Source organism: Gasterosteus aculeatus, chromosome 17, assembly GCF_964276395.1.
Source record: "Gasterosteus aculeatus chromosome 17, fGasAcu3.hap1.1, whole genome shotgun sequence".
Classification (NCBI taxonomy): Eukaryota; Metazoa; Chordata; class Actinopteri; order Perciformes; family Gasterosteidae; genus Gasterosteus; species Gasterosteus aculeatus.
The window spans coordinates 10,174,514-10,187,535 of NC_135705.1; the positions used below are offsets into that span (position 1 = coordinate 10,174,514).

Genomic DNA, 13,022 nt, shown 5'->3' on the forward strand with positions numbered 1-13,022 from the left:
TCACCCATCCAAACACCTCTGTCAGCAGTTTGTGTGGGCGGGCGTCTGGATGTGGTGTTTCTGGTTCCGGCATCCACTGATCGGATTAGTCTTGCAAGCGCTCTGCGCCAACTGCTAACGAGTGCAGCAGGCTCGCTGGAAACTATTGGATCCGGCGACTCTCAGGTACTGCTCTGGGAGAATGTGTCTCTCCACAGTGAACGGAACGGCTGTTTGGATCTGATGGCGCGCTCACTTGTAGCTGACTTAACATTTTGACACCTTTTCTGCCTGTTTCAGTTGGGAATTGTAGTCTATGGTTACAGGCCCAAATTATGGTTCCTGCTTAATCGCCACGGCCGGTCTGACACTCTTCTCCAAGAGATCCAGTCCACGCCATTTGACGAAAGTCCCGGGAACAACATTGGTAGTTTTTTTTTCCTCGCCTTCTCTGCACTTAATACTACATGTGTGTTATGAGTTACGATATGGTCTGTCTCCCTCTGCAGGTGAGGCGGTGACATACACCAGGCAGTACCTTCTGACCCCCTCAGCTGGACGGAGGCCGAGGGTCCCCGGTGCTGTCGTCATCATTGCTGACAAAACATCAGCGGACAACCTGACTCTCGCAGCCAGCAGTCTCAGGGCTGCAGGTGGGCTGAAACAGACCAACCAGCTGTCACACTGTCTCACCCGTGAACTTATATGCCTTGCTTCAGCCTGGTTGGATGTAACTACATTGTACATTGATTTAAGAAAATGATAATAATAGTTCAGTTTAATATTCGCCCTTAAAATTAACTATTTCTTGTAAGTTACCTTTGTTTCCCTTCGACCCTTCGAGACAAATATCTTTTTCTCACACGCTTAAATGGTGAAAGAAGAATAAAATAACTGAAAACAGTTTGATGAAAGTAAATGAATGCCAGGTACAGCAAAACGTTAACAAAATATCCTTCTTCTCGGGCCAAAATCTAAATCTAAAGTGTTCTACAAATGATCATTCTGCATGTTAAGTATTCCTTTAAATTGCCCCTATGTGGAATTTAAAAAAGTCAAAAAACTACTTTGGTTTTCTTCCCAATTCTCAAGAACTTCAACAATGTGTGCATTCTGTGAGAGACATGTCTTGTGTATGCGCGCGTGTGTGTCTGCCAGGTGTGACCGTGTTGGCAGTGGGTGTGGACCAGGCGAATACCGAGGAGCTGCGTCGGGCAGTGACGGACGGCAGCCCCCAGAACGTCCTGTATGCTCGTGATGCATCACAGTTGGACACCGTACATTCAGATCTCGCAGACTTGCTCTGTGGTATCGCCAGAATACCAGACGTAAGAAAAATCACGTTTTTGTTATAGTATACTATACTGTAATAGTTTCCATGGTACTTTTTAGCTTTTTTAATGGAAATATTATGTAATTATAGTCCAAAAAAACTCTTTAATCTCTGCATAATGTTTCTGTCCTTGTTTAGGTAGATCCAGGTCCAGAGCAGTGCACCGTTCAGTGTCCTCAGGTGAGTTCTCCAGCTGTACTTTCATAGTACAGTACTTTCAGTACATAACTTGTGATAATAAGTTATTATAGATTTCAATCAGCCACAAACATCCTTCAAGTTCTAAGTTGAACCTTTCCTATTTATTTTAGGGTGAAAGGGGATATCGTGGAGAAAAGGTATAGTGCAGACAGGCCGAAATATTTGACCACTCTCGTTGTGTGTTTTCAGCTTTTAAGGCGCTGTTTTGTTTTACTCTGCAGGGTGAGAGAGGCAGAGACGGTTCAGATGGGCGCAAGGGAGATCCTGTAAGTCATTCATTACACTGAACTCTTAACCGCAATATATTGTTATTTAGAAATCCTATTGATTATATGCACTAATGTGGGGTAGGGCCGTGATGGTCTGCCTGGGAGAGAAGGCCCCAGAGGACCTGAAGGACGCCCGGGTACACCGGGCCAAACTATCCCCGTTGAACCCTCACTGGGGGTGAAAGGAGAAAAGGGGGAAAGAGTGAGTACAGCTAAGGCCATACCGATAAAACATCCGCATTCACCAAATGAGGACTGAAGTCACAAGCAATCTCTCTTCTTTTTAGGGTTTTCCTGGCATCGACGGAAGTGCAGGTTTGCCAGGACGACCAGGCTCACCTGGATCCGCAGGGGTCCCGGTGAGTTTGAGGGAGCAAAACCCACGCGACCAATGGATGTGTTGATGTTGTCGTATAGGCACATAAGTAACAAAACAATGTTGTGCTTGTGTCAGGGTTCACAGGGCCTGTCCGGAGTCAGAGGAGATCCAGTGAGTAACTCTTAACATGCAGAGTAGTGAAGTGGAGATTTGCGTAAGTTCGGAGCTTCTTGAGTGTTTTCTGTTGTTCTAGGGTCAACCAGGTGGGACAGGGCCACTGGGGCCAAAGGGGACTAAAGGTGAAAGGGTAAGCTAAATTATCATTTATTTTTACTGTGTTTCCAGTGTTTGTAGTTCCTTTGTGTCCGTTTGAAAGGAGGGAGAACAACGAGAATGTGTGTGTGTGTTTACGGGGCTGTGCTGATGCTTCAGGGTGAACCAGGCTCCGTTATATCAGGAGGGGGTCTTCCTGGGAGGAAAGGAGAGCCAGGCATTCCCGGAATACCAGTAAGTGACTACAGTACTGAATTATCTCTGTATGGCCACATGTATCCTCACGGTGGGCCACACTCACAAACCCTCCAACACTCTCACCTGTGAGGGGATGTCCAGCTGCCATAAAGAAGTCTGGTGTAGCTGTATAGATCTCTGTGTGATTTATGTGCACTGACCAGTGTTTGTGGATGCACAAAGGGTACTCCTGGTCGGCCTGGCAGCGATGGGACCAAAGGCGCCTTTGGAGCTCCGGGGACACCTGGTCAGGATGGTCGCCCGGGTTTATCAGGAACGCCAGGACTCTCCATCAAGGTGAGCGACCCGCCCTTCCTCGCTTCGTCACCCTCAAGTTAAAAGGCACTTTTGTATGCTGTCAGCTCTTAGCATTTTAGCATTCTGTCCCACAGAAGTGATTTATTGTATAGACTTTATTTCAAGCTTGCAGTTGAAAGCACAAGCTGCCTTTGACACTGCTTTGGCACTGCTGCGTCCTGGTAAAGCTGGATTAACCAACCTTTTTTTGGAGGGACATGGCTGTGTTGGTAAACACGAGTATGCTGTGTTAACTGTACTATAGAATGATTTTAAGGAATTTATGTTGAAACAATATTCAAATAACAAGACAGCATGAACGTGCATGTGTGTGAGTGTATTGGAGCCAACCACTTGTCCAAGATAAAACTGTTGTTGTCAGTCTCATGCACATGGTGGCAGCATTGAGCCACTCACATGTGTCTCCAGTGGTGGCTGCAGCGTTTACTCGGTGTGCCAGGAAAGATGACATTTTTAGATTTTTAGGTTTTTGTTACAATAGTCAGGATTTTTATAGTGGTCTTAAAGATGTTTTATTCTCCCAAATTTTAGTAATAGGTCTGTATCATACTTGACTTTTTTCATAGTTTCTATCGCTTTTCAAAATGTTTTGGATATTTATTATACTTTACACAGAATTTATTATAATTGTTTTGAAACTTTTGAAAGACAGAATTTCTCTGATACTCCTATGAATCAACTTTAATAGAAAATAGAAATTATCTTGAGCAAACTACTACTACTACCGATTGATAATAATTAAAAAGGTAATACAATTGAATGAGGGAAGGCAGAAACTGGTTCTTGCCACATCTCATGTCTTTAGATTAAAAGAGAAAAAAACGTTTTTTAAAACTACCATTATACCAGTTTTTAGCAAATGTATTTTACATCCTGGTTCCATGTTGTTATCGGTTTTCTCTCTTGATGTGGAGATACCATGTGTAATGGAAGAGAAGTGCGTTTCCACCTCTGATTGAGTGGGAATACGCATCAATGTATGTGGCTATCATAGAGAAATGTTCTCCTACTCAGTGTCTCTCTCATTCTCATTCTGCAGGGAGACAAGGGCAGCACAGGAGATCGGGTGAGTCACACCAGCATGTCCTCTCACTGCAGACATATTCTGAGTAGAGCGTAAGCATAATGATTTTCAGCTCTTATCTCCCTCGGCTGACAGGGACCTCCAGGGGTCGGAAGTGGGGTGGCCGTGAAGGGCGAGAAAGGCTCCCCAGTAAGCGCTGTCAATCACTGTCAATGTGCTGACATGTTTAGTCTGCAGATGAAGTCCGTGTGCAGGTGGCGCTGCATTTTGCATTTACTAATTGCATTTTTATTATCAGGGTGTCCCAGGACCTCCAGGGGCTCAGAGTCCTCGAGGGCCATCAGGACCTCAAGGCAGCAAAGGAGACAAGGTAGATGAGGATTGATCCTGTGTATGAATGTTTGAGCATGGTAGATGTTTATCCCACAGTGATGGCTTGTGTTTTTTTTTCAGGGCGATAACGGCGAAGGGGTTCCTGGACTTCCTGGCAGACAAGGAGATCCTGGGGACAGAGTAGGTTGAGCTTACAGTCTTTAGATGGTTGACGTCAAGATGAGGTATCCGTTTTGCTGATGATATTAAAACAGTAGAAAGCAACACATCTGTTCCACCTGCACAATCCCATCACAATTTTCAATCGTTTGAGGTGTTGTTGTTTCACAATTTAGAGCTTAGCAAACACATAAGAGGCTATTAATGTCCACAGGATGGAGCCGTCACAGTTAAAACAATTCTTTAGATTATTACTTTAGAAGTAATAAAACAACTCGACCTCCTTAGTGGAATTAATGTATCTGCCATTAAGCATTTTGCTCATGTATTGCAGGGTCCTCGTGGGCCTCCAGGTGAAATTGGTACTAAGGTAAGGTGGAGGTAAGACAAATGGCTTCTCTTGTAAGCTTCTAATAAAGGAATAACCTTTAGTCCCCCGCTCTATTCCAATAGGGTGACCGAGGACAGCCAGGTGAGGCTGGATTGCAGGGAGACAGGGTGAGTACAGCGATGAGGCACCAGGTGTAGCACAACATTTTACAATGGGGAAGAGCATATTCAATTTATCATCAAACGCACACAGGCGTGAAGAATCAAGTTAATAAATGTTGGACAAAGGTGGAGATGAAACAGGCTGCCTCCTTTCTTCAGTCCAATAAACTAAAAAGAACTGAGAGACAGCTTTGTTGTTGTCTTGCTGTTCTAATGTTCTTAGTTTGTCTGTAAAGGATCGTGTTTATTGTTGTCCACAATTAGTTTAAATGTTGTGTAATCTGGTAAATAGAGGAAATCCTCAAATGAATCCTTTAAAATATGCTTATTTTTCGACGAGACGAAGTTGAGAAGCTATATTAGCTACTGACCATCCCAGGAAACAAATTAACAGTATTTCCACTGTGAAAGTAACAGACTGTACCCGTCTTTGCAAGATGCAGGATTTGTTGACAGTGAGTCAGATAATCAGACAAGATTCCCAGAACAGGCGATGTGACTTATAAAATTCAGTGAACCTATGCGTTTGTTTGCAGGGGGAGCGAGGACCAGCTGGTGAAACTGGGGCGAGAGTGAGTAGAGCAGAGTTGCTTCAGTTTTTTTTTATTGAGATTAGTTCATCTGTTGACATCCCTTTGTTTTCTTGGGGGGGATCGTGTGCTGTTATCTGAATATTTTTTTTCACAGGGTGACTCGGGGAAGCCGGGCCTCGCAGGAGCAACAGGTTTAAGAGTGAGTGACAGACGGGCGTGTTGAATCAAATCAGTGTCCGTTTTCATGCTCGCTGCATTGTCGCGCTGTTATTTATGGGTAGTGAGAGAGATGCGAATGAAGTCTTTCCCTTTTGTCACCAGGGCTTACCAGGACCCAGTGGAGCGGCAGGAGAAAAGGTGAGGCTGATTAAATGAAGCACGAAAAGCAGCAGGTCAATGGGAACGTGACACATTTCGTAATGGGATGTAATGAATGTTCTTTGCCAAGATGAAATGACATTTGCACTTATCTGTTGCCAGGGAGCCGAGGGGGCACGAGGGGAGCCTGGCAGAAGTGTGAGTGATCAGATGAGGAAAAGAAAATCCTGACGGGCATCATTTGGATCACAAACTGATCGAAATGTCTCTTTCATTATGTCCTGCATACCGGTACGAACGTCAGCCACGTCAGCTGTCTGTGATGACGATTCCTTAATGTATTATTCAAATCATGCAGGGTCCAGGTATTCCCGGGAAGAAAGGGGACCAGGTAGGCTTTTAAAGTCTGTTCTCATAAGACGTTTCATTTTTCCAGTTCAATGGTCCTTCACTCTGACCTGTTTCCTCTCCTTTGCACATCTGCCAAAGGGGGACCAAGGCCTGCCTGGTAATGATGGGGCGAGGGGAGTGAAGGGCGACGGCGGACAGAAAGGAGAGAAGGTGAGAAACCAGCGGATGATGATGTTCATGGAAATCTGTGTCTGCAGTAAAATTATCATCTGACATTTGTCCAAATAAAATGTCGTCCCTGTCATTTTGCAAGGGGTCCTCAGGATCAGGAGGGTCAGCTGTTGGAGTTAAAGGAGAGCCGGGAGAGAGAGTGAGTTCACGTCGGAGTCATTGTCACGCCTTTTTATCTACATCAACACGGTGGCTTTGACAGCAAATGGCACAATGTTACCGTTTACAGCTGCTATGATATATTCCTCACAAGTGAACCAGTTATTCATGAAATATTCCCTCGTGCCAGCTGTCGGTGGAAGTCGTGCCCCAAAATACATAAAACATGTGCTCTTCCCTCAGGGACTTGCTGGTATCGGCGGAAGACCCGGCGCCAAGGTGACCAGCCTGCAATGTTGCCTTTTTGCGTGTTTTTAGCCTTTCTGTTCATTTTGATTCACAAACTGGTCTTAAAACTGATCCTCAGGGAGATTCAGGTGATCCAGGAGAGCGTGGGGACAATGGGCGGCCAGGAATCCCAGGAAAGGCTGGTCTCCCCGGGAAAGAGGTATTCTCAGCGAAGAAATAGGCTTTTTTGATTGTTCACGATGCAACAGCTTTTTGAGCTTTTAGCTGTACTCTGAATATCAGCGGAATACATATCTCCACTTAGCTCCTGAGAAATTAAGTTTTATCACCAGGTTAATTAGGAGTTATTATTGTTGCAGCTCTAGAGATTTGATCGTGTCATCCTGTCTTTCTTTGAGGGGACATTGCTCTATGTATTGTAAAAAATAGTAAAACAGTTAATGCTATTGTTGCATGTTGGTCTCAGAGCTGAAATCAAACATCAGACTGGCTGTTTTCTTTCTTCTGTTCCTTCCAACATGCATCTCTATCTAATGATGCCACTTTAGAGGTAAAAGGGACACTTTTTGTGTATGACATGACATTTTATATGTTCTGATTATCTACTCAGTTGTTGGAATGAAGTGTCCTCCTAGTTCAAATGATCTTGAATAAAGGGATTCATTACTATCAATATGTATGTCCTAAAGGGAGAAAGAGGAGAGAAGGGCGATGAAGGCACACCTGTAAGTATAATACATTTCAACGTCCTCTCTTCATAACGAGTGTTCGTTTATTTATAAAAAATAATGTGTACATTTTACTCCAAATGTTTATTGAAGTTCTAAACGTGCTTTTCATCAGGGGGAGTCTGGACCTCCTGGGAAGCCAGGAGAACGAGGACTGAGGGTAGGACAAGTGACACATTTTGGAATGACGTTTTCATAAGTTCAGTTAACAGATTTTAATTGGTTTTAATTGGCGGCGCTCAGGGACTGGCTGGTCAGCCGGGTCGACCAGGAGAAAAAGGAGACATGGGAGATCCTGGAGAGCACGGACGAAATGTGAGGCACACATTTATGTATCATCACACACAGAGCTCTATCAATAAGCACTTGTGCATTCCCATGGGCTCTCGAGAGGAGATATAGTGAGGAAGGTCAGCCGCTCCATATATTTATTGATATTTTTTCATTTGTAGGGCAGTCCTGGATCCGCAGGACCAAGAGGAGAGAAAGGAGAACTGGTTTGTTGTCAGCTTTTTTTTCACAAACCGCTTAAAACATTTTATCTATCGTAATCTATTGTAAATTGATTTAAATGTTTTCCTCTCTTCTTAAAGGGACCCCGAGGCCTTCCAGGACCACCAGGAATAGTGGTGAGTGTGTCATTTTGATCCCAGTAAACTTGAGTTTTTGCAGCATTTTCTTTCCATTGAGGGAAGGTCCTGTAGCTGAACTCAATTCAACCCTGATACTACATATACTATATTTCTGTTCTTCTAAAGGCCGACATCAAGGGCCAGTTGAGAGGAGAGAGAGGAGAGAAGGTGTGTACCAGCCACTGTAATTATTGTACACGCATTGTGACAAAAAGCTCCTAAAAAGGCCACAATCAGCCACAAATGTTTAAATTCTTATTACTGTTATTTTCAGGGGGACAGTGGGGACCCAGGAGAGCACGGCGGAAAAGGTCAGAAAGGTGAAGCCGGCATTCCTGGAGCCCCAGGCCTACGGGTGAGCTTGCCTCATTCTTGCATTTTGGGAATACTCTGTGAGCATCTGATAAGCCACCGTATAGCGCATGCATCAGTATGCACACAGCCCCTTTCCCTGTTTATTTGGTATGCATGACTGATGATCATTTGGGACTTCTTGTTCTTTCCTCGCTGCTTATACAGGGTCCCGAGGGACAGCGGGGACCTGCAGGCACAAGAGTGAGTTTGCGTTCTGTCGCTGCTTCTCTGCTTCAATTTTCATCACTAGATATCATATCCATTAATACCTGGATGATTTGCTCATTTCCATTCACGCACACTGTATTTCTCTTCTGATGTTTACAGGGCGACGCAGGAGACAGAGGAGCACCTGGAGAAAAGGTTTGAAATCAGTGGCTGATCTCACCTACTGAACCGTTTTTATCTAATCCTTAACATCTGTGTGATCAGGGAGAAAGGGGAATATCTGGCTTGGATGGACGTCCCGGTCTGGATGGTAAACCAGGTGCTGCTGGACCACCTGGTCTGAGGGTACTTTCTGCTACCTTTTACCCAAACTTTAAACACATCGTATTTCTTGGCCTCACCGGAGAATGGCTGCATGCCGCTGATGCACTGTGTCGGTTTTTCATTGTGTTACAGGGTGATGCCGGGAAACAGGGGGATCCCGGAAGAGACGTGAGTTCAATTCCTCCTGTTTGCTGGTTTGAAATATACAATTTGCACATATTTTCTATTAGTTCTCAGTAATTATATTGAAGTACATGCTGATATTTTAACAGATTTTCAATCAGCGCACATCTGCCCCTCAATTGCAATGACACGTGCACCTTTAGCGTGTGGGCTGCAGAGGGCACTGTGGAGGTGTCAGCCTTCACTACTGTGACCAGTTGCATAAGCCCAATGCAGGGAAACACACAGGGACAGTTCAGTTTCACAGGAGACTATTATATAATATTGAACACAAAAATTACTGCTAAAAGAGAAGTTTAACTCTAAACCCTTTTTTAATGGGCCGACACACAATGCTTCTGTTCTGCTGCCGTACATCCAAAACAAATTGCATTCGCTATTTTGGTAATTTACTGCACGTTTAAACTGTTAAGTTAAACCTTTTAATATTATCTTCTGCCCGTGCATCCTCACAACAGGGTGCAACATGTGAGAAAATCAAAATCAGTCTTAGTTTAGCATTTAATCTGAATAAAAGGGAGATTAAACCACGCATGTTGGTTTGATTAATAGGGTTTACCAGGACTAAGAGGGGACCAGGGCCCCCCGGGGCCTGTTGGGCCTCTGGGCACCGCAGGGACACCTGTGAGTACGCACGCAACATTTACATTTTGTATTAATGGGTCACTTAATCAGAGTCATCCATTATTTGTGTTTCATTAGATCTCCGCCCAGTTTACTCAGTGGCATCGCTCATGTTGTTGTATTTTAGGGTAAAGCAGGTGAAGATGGCAAACCTGGTTCTCCTGGCAAAACGGTAACTTTACACCCCATTTTTATCCCCTGATGTACTTCAGTGCACACCGTTATTGACTTGACACAACACCAGAATATGAATGTTGTTTTTCTTTCAGTATATATGTTTCTATCATTCTCTAATCTGGCCTAGCCAATAAAGCAGCGAGGACATTTATTTCAGGGTCTGCTGCATAATGACGGTCTTAAGTGACTCTCTGAAGCGATGGCAATTAATTGTACGCATTCAGCAGACCGGCCATTATTTATTTTGTTTGTTAAAATCTGTATTACATTTAGTTTTGACTTGCAGGGCGAGGACGGTGTGCCGGGTGAAGATGGGAGAAAGGTTTGTTTGGCTGTTCATCATTTTGGATCATTTGAGCCGACAGAATGGATTCAGTCGATTAAGCCGACCAACAAAAGCATTTTTAAGTTTCACAAATGTATGTGAACAATCTTGTGAACCAAATGTGGACTGGTGTGTTAAAGTGTAGCATATTTTAAAAAGTAGTGTTTGTGAATAATGATCTACAACAGGGGTGTAGATCAGTGGGGTACATCATGGCGATCTACCCCACCCAACGTGCCGGCCGAGGGGGGGACCGACCGGTAAATAGTAGCAGCGACGCGCTCCATCAGCACATAACGAGTCGATGCGAACCTTATATTACCTTATTGGAGTCAGCCTGGGTTGCTTTGGAATGAAATGCGTCCGTTAATAAGCAAGCAACGCTAATTAGCATTAGCATTAGTTTCGGTTCTCTCCCGCAGTAGACCACGCACGCTGCTACAGGACACACCGCGGGGAAAACAGCAAATAAAGGAAACAGATTGAGACAATAGTCTAGATAGATGCTAGATTTGGAGGCTATTGTCTTTGTAGGAATTTGTTTATGAAAATGATTGTTCTGTCTGTATTTCTTTGTGAATCTGACATTGTTGTCTTTGATGTGCAGGGCGACAAAGGAGATTCAGGAGCTGCAGGAAGAGATGTCAGTTTCTCCAAATCTCTCTTACCTCAATATCTCTTTGTGTTTGTTTTGTATCCTGTCCGGTAAACCTGCCCCCCTTTTACCTCCCCGCTTTTCTTTTTTATGAATCAACTTTCCTCTTTTCCCTTTTCCCATTGCAATTTGCCACTCCAGTGTGTGTTTATCAACTGTAGTTTGCTCTGACATTGACATTACCATCACACCCTCACTCACCGCTGAATCAATAGGCTTCTCAGAAGCAGCTATATAAATTCACTAGCCTCTAATGATCAAGCCTCTAAGGGGGGAACCCCTTCTGACAAGAAACTAGAAGGCACCAAATGTCAACGCTGTGCTGTTTTCATGTGCAAATTCTCATTAATTATCTCTAGAACATCAGTGGAGGGGTGGCAGCCGCCACCTGCTTTGATTTTATAGTTCAGCCTCTACTATAGGGCAGGAGGAAGTAACCCTGTGTAGAGAGAGTCTCCGTTGTATAATTGCTCTTGATTTCCAGGGCCGAGACGGGCAGAAAGGAGACCGGGGTCTTGCTGGGGCCGTCGGTCCCTCTGGCCCTTCTGGGCCCCCTGGAGGGCCCGGCAGCATTGGTCCTCCTGGACAGGTACAGCTGTTGTAGAGGCGTTTGAAGTCTATAATGAATTGGGACTATTAGTGTCATCTTTCAATGTCCACACGCTGCCCTTGTCTCTTAGGTGGTGTACGTTAAAGGAGTTGAAGCGGCACCAATCCCCGGCCCGCAGGGGCCCCCGGGAACCCCTGTGAGTATGCATGACTTTGCAGCATTCTGACATTACAGTTAATTACAGTTTTTTTCATAGCCTATGACAGTCACTGCTTTTAGTGAAATGTTGGGTGCGCAGGGCTACTGTGTAGTATAAGAATTCCTTAGAATAATTATGTGTTTACTTTTGCATCCCATCATAGAGTTGTTTATTTTACAGAAACTTCAAATAAAAACCTCTAGCTGATATCTATTCCTCGCATGGTCATGACGTCCCCAGCAGCGTTGCTCTTGCACATGTAACGGTGTGAACAGATGCGTGTTCTTATCTACGTCTGTCACTGTGTGCTACTGCAGCCCTGCCACAGTCTTATCTGTCCTCATCCTTGTCCTTGCTCTGTCCTTGTCTGTCCTCCAGGGCGTGCCTGGGATCCCTGGAGCTGTGGGAGTCCGAGTAAGTTGTGGTTGTCTGTGTTTATCGCCGTTTGCTCTAGATTTGTAAGCGGCTCTTAACCTTTTAACTTTCTTTGTTGCAGGGGGACAGAGGCCCAGCTGGCCTGAAAGGTGAAACTGTAAGTTCAAAGTCCTTCCATGTTTTGTTCAAAATGTGTTGTGAGTGAAATTCTGTGATGACACCTTTTTTTTATCGGCAGGGAGACCCAGGAGAGGACGGAGCGCCCGGCAAACCCGGCACAGCAGCGGTAAGATGTCAGCACATCACTGTGACTGTGACTGTGACATTTCTGTTCAATATTGTTCATTTTTGTTGATTGCTGTTTGCATATTTCTCTCACCAGGATGTACAAAAGGCTCTGGCCAATCTTGGCATTCAGGTATGTGGACCGGCACACAATTAGGATTTGCAGTTTAATGATCCTGTAACATTTTAGTTCATTGACAGTCTAAAGTTTTTTCAGTATTTGATGTAATATAAAGAGATATATTTATATGCAATATTCTTTTCTCTGGATCTGAACATCATATAGTTGTAGCATGACGGACCTTTCTAAGATAGAAATGTCTTTCGGTTTGGATGAAGAGTAATTCCTCCCCACTGACGCTGAAGCACATTTATTTTGGACATTAGACCTTTCATTAATGCTTATTTCCAAAAGCTTTGTCACTAGTTTCCCACTTATGTCTGTTAGTGTAGCGCTAAGCATTGTTTGTTAGAAGTTAGATATAAGATTTTTTTGGGGCATATATCAAATGTCAAAATGAATTTGTGCAGTCTTACATACATTTGGCAAATTGTAGATTCCTTTTAAAAATACACAAATATCAGTATAATGTTAAAATCTAAAACTCAAGGCCCAACTTAACTCTGCGTCAGCCTTTCTTATCATCTTATTGATCCTGTTTTTCATGAGTCTATTTTTTCTTAAAGCTTCTAGATGTATTTATGACTGACTCATTTAGTTTAAA

General features: G+C 44.0%; 1 protein-coding gene across 1 annotated transcript in view; it reads left to right on the forward strand.

Annotated features, from left to right (window-relative positions):
- col7a1 (collagen, type VII, alpha 1) overlaps positions 1-13,022 on the forward strand; it is a 44,991-nt gene that overhangs the window by 15,240 nt on the left and 16,729 nt on the right. The window contains exons 25-73 of the mRNA XM_078091708.1: positions 26-165; positions 280-406; positions 489-632; positions 1,138-1,307; positions 1,451-1,492; positions 1,624-1,650; positions 1,735-1,779; positions 1,865-1,984; positions 2,070-2,141; positions 2,237-2,272; positions 2,355-2,408; positions 2,534-2,608; positions 2,795-2,908; positions 3,969-3,995; positions 4,089-4,142; positions 4,252-4,323; positions 4,407-4,466; positions 4,780-4,815; positions 4,899-4,943; positions 5,474-5,509; positions 5,625-5,669; positions 5,792-5,827; positions 5,951-5,986; positions 6,147-6,179; positions 6,278-6,349; positions 6,453-6,509; positions 6,713-6,748; positions 6,837-6,917; positions 7,408-7,443; positions 7,562-7,606; positions 7,690-7,761; positions 7,899-7,943; positions 8,040-8,075; positions 8,205-8,246; positions 8,353-8,433; positions 8,598-8,633; positions 8,760-8,795; positions 8,865-8,945; positions 9,057-9,092; positions 9,660-9,731; positions 9,859-9,903; positions 10,195-10,230; positions 10,841-10,876; positions 11,373-11,477; positions 11,569-11,634; positions 12,016-12,051; positions 12,134-12,169; positions 12,251-12,298; positions 12,395-12,430. Coding sequence (XP_077947834.1) covers positions 26-165; positions 280-406; positions 489-632; positions 1,138-1,307; positions 1,451-1,492; positions 1,624-1,650; positions 1,735-1,779; positions 1,865-1,984; positions 2,070-2,141; positions 2,237-2,272; positions 2,355-2,408; positions 2,534-2,608; positions 2,795-2,908; positions 3,969-3,995; positions 4,089-4,142; positions 4,252-4,323; positions 4,407-4,466; positions 4,780-4,815; positions 4,899-4,943; positions 5,474-5,509; positions 5,625-5,669; positions 5,792-5,827; positions 5,951-5,986; positions 6,147-6,179; positions 6,278-6,349; positions 6,453-6,509; positions 6,713-6,748; positions 6,837-6,917; positions 7,408-7,443; positions 7,562-7,606; positions 7,690-7,761; positions 7,899-7,943; positions 8,040-8,075; positions 8,205-8,246; positions 8,353-8,433; positions 8,598-8,633; positions 8,760-8,795; positions 8,865-8,945; positions 9,057-9,092; positions 9,660-9,731; positions 9,859-9,903; positions 10,195-10,230; positions 10,841-10,876; positions 11,373-11,477; positions 11,569-11,634; positions 12,016-12,051; positions 12,134-12,169; positions 12,251-12,298; positions 12,395-12,430 — 2,954 coding nt within the window. The remainder of the gene's footprint in view (positions 1-25; positions 166-279; positions 407-488; positions 633-1,137; positions 1,308-1,450; positions 1,493-1,623; positions 1,651-1,734; positions 1,780-1,864; positions 1,985-2,069; positions 2,142-2,236; positions 2,273-2,354; positions 2,409-2,533; positions 2,609-2,794; positions 2,909-3,968; positions 3,996-4,088; positions 4,143-4,251; positions 4,324-4,406; positions 4,467-4,779; positions 4,816-4,898; positions 4,944-5,473; positions 5,510-5,624; positions 5,670-5,791; positions 5,828-5,950; positions 5,987-6,146; positions 6,180-6,277; positions 6,350-6,452; positions 6,510-6,712; positions 6,749-6,836; positions 6,918-7,407; positions 7,444-7,561; positions 7,607-7,689; positions 7,762-7,898; positions 7,944-8,039; positions 8,076-8,204; positions 8,247-8,352; positions 8,434-8,597; positions 8,634-8,759; positions 8,796-8,864; positions 8,946-9,056; positions 9,093-9,659; positions 9,732-9,858; positions 9,904-10,194; positions 10,231-10,840; positions 10,877-11,372; positions 11,478-11,568; positions 11,635-12,015; positions 12,052-12,133; positions 12,170-12,250; positions 12,299-12,394; positions 12,431-13,022) is intronic.